This window comes from Camelina sativa, chromosome 16 (genome assembly GCF_000633955.1).
Source record: "Camelina sativa cultivar DH55 chromosome 16, Cs, whole genome shotgun sequence".
In the NCBI taxonomy this organism is placed as follows: domain Eukaryota; kingdom Viridiplantae; phylum Streptophyta; class Magnoliopsida; order Brassicales; family Brassicaceae; genus Camelina; species Camelina sativa.
The window spans coordinates 698910-704207 of NC_025700.1; the positions used below are offsets into that span (position 1 = coordinate 698910).

The 5298-nt window shown below is 37.3% G+C and overlaps 1 protein-coding gene across 1 annotated transcript; it reads left to right on the top strand.

The window, feature by feature from the left end:
• Nucleotides 519-3936, top strand: LOC104749092 (zinc finger protein 598-like). Its single transcript, XM_010470673.1, has 7 exons — nt 519-828; nt 1047-1367; nt 1481-1689; nt 1775-1823; nt 1902-1991; nt 2079-2141; nt 2224-3936. Exons 1-7 carry the CDS (start codon nt 661-663, stop codon nt 3772-3774), a joined length of 2451 nt encoding a protein of 816 aa, XP_010468975.1. The 5' UTR covers nt 519-660; the 3' UTR covers nt 3775-3936.

Consider the following 5298-nt stretch of genomic DNA (forward strand, 5'->3'; position numbering starts at 1 on the left):
TATGAATATTAAGTTTTCAATTTTACAAAACGATAGGAATTAATTCTATGAACACATACAATATTTTCTTTCTATAAATAACTATTTATTTAATTGTATGTTATATAGTTCCTATACTTTAAAACAATAAACCTCAAACAAAAATACTTTTTACACTAACTAATACTCTCTCTGTCTCACAAAAAGTGTCATTTTGATACATTGCACATAAATTAAGAAAAATTAGAATATACATATAAATGAATAATTTATCATTTTTAAAAAAAAAAGTTTTGGGTTAATGGTAAATTAGAAAATTTGTCACATTGGAAACAGATGGAATATACATGTATATTTGTAAAGTTGTACATTTTAAAAAATACAAATCAAATATTAGTAAGGTTGTAAATATCTAGTTTATTTGCAAATCAACAAACAATTGGTGTTTTTTCTTCTCTAAACATGATATTTTCTCTTTAATTATTAGTTTGGATTTTCCTATTTTTAATTCTTTTTCGGTATTTATTTGACTGGTCTCGATGGTTCGAAGACCTTTCATATTCTTCTTCTTCGTCTTTCGCCTTTAAGCCTGCCCTCTTTCAGAACCCTAGATCTCTCTCTTGCTCATCTCTTTGGAAACACAAATTCTCAAATTCTCAATCTCAAATTCAGGTAAGAGACATGGATGATAGCTGTGCCGTCTGCGCTGAAAACCTCGAATGGGTTGCCTATGGATCTTGTGGTCACCGAGAGGTTTGCTCAACATGTGTCGTTCGTCTCCGTTTCGTCCTTGGCGATCCTCGTTGCTGTATCTGTAAGACCGAGTCTCCTATCGTCTTCGTCACCAAGGTGATTGATTACTTTTTACTCTTCAATTATATATCCATGTTACCAATGTTATCGCAATTACTCTTTTTCTTTTTTCTTTTTCTTTTCAATCTGATAGATGGCTGGGATTTGATTATTTCTATTACAATGACTTAATAGTGAAGAAATTGTTGTAATTTTGTCATATATGTCTCCCAATGAATTGCTGTTAAGGGACTTTATGATTACAATTTTTGCAGGCATTGGGTGATTACACAAGGACGATCACTGACTTCTCCACCTTCCCAACAGCACCAAAGGAAGGTCGAGTAGTAGGATCCTTCTGGTATCATGAAGACACTCAGGCTTTCTTTGATGACTTGGATCAGTACAGGATGATCAAAGCTATGTGTAGGCTTTCCTGCGGTGTTTGTGACAAGGCTGAAGATCAACCAAGGGAAGGAGGACCTGGACCAAGACATCATCACCGGCAGCGTATTAAGAGTGTTGAACAGTTGAAGGGTCATTTATATCATAAGCACAAATTGCATATGTGCGGTTTATGTCTTGAAGGCCGAAAGGTGGGAGCTTTGAAACTTCATTATCTGCTGATTGTTTGCTATCTTGTATTTTCTCTTAAGTTTTGCTCATTTGTTTTACATCTGTGTGCGTCTCTCTCTCTCTACGTGGACAGATATTCATATGTGAACAAAAGCTGTATACTAGGGCACAACTGAACCAACACATACACACTGGTGACTCTGAAGTTGATGGTACTGAGAGCGAAAGGGGAGGCTTTACTGGACATCCTATGTGTGAGTTCTGTAGGAATCCATTCTATGGTGATAATGAATTATATACTCACATGACTACTGAGCATTACACCTGCCATTTTTGCCAAAGGTACTGGCTATTTGTATTAATGAATTTTTCATGTTTGAGAATGTGTTATCCCTATGACGACATTGAATTAACATATCCAATATAGGTCGAATTCAGGACAGTATGAATATTACAAAAACTATGATGACTTGGAGGTAACATCAACCACTTTCAGTATAGCTCAGTTAAAGTGTGGCTGCATCTGTTCTGATTCTGTTTATTTTTTGCAACAGATTCACTTCCGCAGAGATCATTTTATTTGTGAAGACGACTCCTGCCTTGCTAAGAAGTTTATAGTTTTCCAGAATGAATCAGAATTGAAAGTAAACACTTGTGGAGAATTTCTCAATTTTCTTTTCTTCAGTTTCGGTCTATGGATTTTTGTCAAGGATTTATATTTGTTTTTTCAGAGGCATAACGCTGTTGAGCATGGAGGTAAAATGTCTAGGTCTCAGCGCAGCGCTGCATTACAGGCATGTTACACCTTTTTCCATTGTTTTTGTTAATTTATCGTTATGTTTGCTTGCCTGTGTTTAACATTGCATTCCGCTCCAGATACCAACAAGTTTCCGATATCGACGTGGAAATGATCAAGAGAATCGTCGTGGAAGAGCCCGATCATTTCGTCGTGAGCCTGGTGATGATGATTATAATCATGCAGTTCATGAGGCTCTTCGTTTATCTGAGGCTGAGTATTCTCGGCAAGAGCCTGCTCCGCCACCCTCAAGTGCACCACCTGGATCCTCTGAGAACAACAATATTCACATAGATGATGCTGGTTCTCTTATTCAACCCATGGAATCTCTATCAACTACAGATATGGAACCCTCTTCACGATATCTACAAGCTGTAGGAAGCTCTGGTGGTGGTGGTTCACGTCTTGGAGAATCTGCTTTCCCTCCTCTTTCTGGTCCACCGAGATCTGGACAGAACTTGGAAAGTTTGCCTACTAACACCATGGCTGCTCGTCTAAGACGTCAAACAAATCGAACTACTACTGCTTCTGCTATTGCTAGTCCTTCTGAAGGATGGCCAGCGGTTAACCGAAGCGCAGCACAACCATCTATTACTACTGGCGGTAACTATTCTTCTTCAGGATGGCCAGCAATAGCGCGAACACCTATACAAGCCTCTAGTTCTTCAGTCCAACCTAGGTCTCATGCTAGAGTTTCCCAGCCTAGACCTCTGGCTTCTGCAGTTCCACAGGCTGTTCGTAATGCGAATAAGATTCCTCACTCATCCTCAGCCCCTGATCTATCTGATACAAGATCTCTTACGCCTTCTCCTTCTGATTTTCCTCCAGTTTCTTCTGCTGTTGTGCAAAATCGTAGGATATCATCCAGCACTACACAAGGATCTTCAAACACCCAGCCACCTCCAGATGTACAATCTGCCAACAAATCTTTGATTGAGAAAATGCGAACTGCACTTGGACATGATGAAGATGTTTTCATGGCCTTCAAAAATGTTTCAGGACAGTATCGTCAAGGTTCGATTGATGCAAGAACTTACTTGGAGTACGTGAATGGTTATGGATTGTCTCACTTGGTTATTGATCTTGCTAGACTGTGCCCTGACCCTAGAAGGCAGAAGGAACTCATTGATAACCATAATGCTAGTTTAGGTGGAGTAGGTTTAAAAGAGAATGGTCAGTCTGCTGCACAGAGCTCTTCTCAACCTAAAGACAATCAAAATTCAAAGAAGAACAAAGGAAAAGCTGTTAAGGTTGCTGAACCGAAAGAAACTGTAGCAGAGAGTTTTATGGATACAGTGAGGAGATTGCAATCTTCACAGAATCCTCATGAAGGAGAAGAGGAAGTAATTTCGAAAGATAAGAATACATATAGGTCAGATAAGGGCAAGGCACATGTAGCAAGTACCGTTGCTACGTCAACCTCAAGTAAGCAGCCACGTAAGAAAACTTCTAAGTTTCACAGAGTGCGGCTTGGGGATGGATCAATGGCTGCGTTACTAGATATTAACAATTCTAACCGTGAGGTGGAACCAGAAGCAAATGTTGGTAACATCAATAGTAACCAACAACAGTCTGGTGTTATACCAGTTCGTGGGGTTTGGCGTAAAGGAGGAGCTAATCTTTTCTCGTAAAGAAGTCTTCTTGTATGTTTCTTTTGGTTAATGACATGTGAAAGTGAAACTTCTCTCCTGTTTTTTTGGTCAGAGTGACAAAGTTTAGAGCAAAATTTTATTGATAATCGGTTTTTTTTTGGTTCGGTAATTTCTAAAAATAGTCGATTTGGTTTTGTAACATAGTAAATGATTATCAAAGACGAATGGAAATAATTTAAATTAAACGAACATACTTCTTTTTTTCCGAGTTTTATATTGAAAACTTACAATTTCATTTTTGTTCAACAGATATAAATGAAAATCAATAATAACAAATTCGAATTATTAGGTCTGAATATGAAAAATAACAATAAGTCAGGTCTTATATCTGATTTTGTTTTTAGTCAAAGTGTAAGAAGAATAGTTAATTAACTTTATTTATATAATCCTTTTTGTTTGTTTGTTTTTTTTTTTGACTAACAGCTTACAAAATTAGTTCAAACGAGCCAATGCGAAGGGAAATTGTTTACAAAGGTAACTAGATGCGGAACTGTTCGAACACGTCGAACCAAATTATCCGCTTTACCATTCTGAGTACGAGGGACATAGACTAAAGAAAACGAAGTAAACTCCTCTCTGTCCGCCTGGATGTCCTCCAGATAAGGTGTGAAAGCTGGCCACTCGGAAGGCAAAGACACCATCTTCACCAGATCAGAGCAATCAGTAAGAAAAACAACGGATTGGTTATCGGCTCCAATCATGCAACGCATTGCCCAAAGAAGAGCTTCGACCTCCGCATGAAGCGGGGAGAGACTGCGACGAAGATTTGAAGCTCCCATGGTAGTTTCATCCCCCGTGGGCGAGATACAGAACCATCCTCTACCAGCATACTGATTCGTCGCTTTCCACGAACCATCCACAAAACAGCGAAAACTCAAAGGAAACCTGGATAACCTTGGGGCTCCGAATCCTCCAGTAGGAGCTACACCCTGAAGAGTGTGATCCTCTACAGACCCTGCGGCCTCTGTCTGGGCGAGGAACCAATCTTTAGCAGTCTGTTATTTGAACTATATTTTACAAGTGTAAAATATAATCTTATGATTAATACAATCTAATCTATATATATAAAGTTAGCTTTTCTCATTCCTGGTTCAGCCACCTCAGCTGCCACATCAGCCACATCTTCTTAAATTTTATGGATCTTACAGATTTTAATAAGCCCTTTAAACAATCATACAAATGACAAACTGATCAACTAAATTTTATCTAAAATCTATAGGCCCAACACTATTTCATTCAAATTCTCTAGACCCATCACTATTCTTAAATCCTATGAATTCAATTTTTTATTTTAAAATAAATTTAAAATATTCATTTAGTGCATATTTTTTGTTAATTATAATTAATCAAATGTTTAAATAAAAAATAATTATGTAAAATGAATTAAATGTTAAAATAAGAAAACAATACTATTATTTTTCATTAGTGGTAATAATATAGTTAAAGATTTCTATTAAACTGATCATAATTTAAAACTTCAAATATCAAAACAAGGCAACCCAA

Excerpts from the sequence above, each read along its gene's own strand:
- LOC104749092 (XM_010470673.1), top strand. The coding sequence starts at position 661 with ATGGATGATAGCTGTGCCGTCTGCGCTGAAAACCTCGAATGGGTTGCC. Across the intron at positions 1,368-1,480 it reads TATGTCTTGAAGGCCGAAAG|ATATTCATATGTGAACAAAA; the intron begins GTGGGAGCTTTG and ends CTACGTGGACAG. Across the intron at positions 1,690-1,774 it reads ACCTGCCATTTTTGCCAAAG|GTCGAATTCAGGACAGTATG; the intron begins GTACTGGCTATT and ends TATCCAATATAG.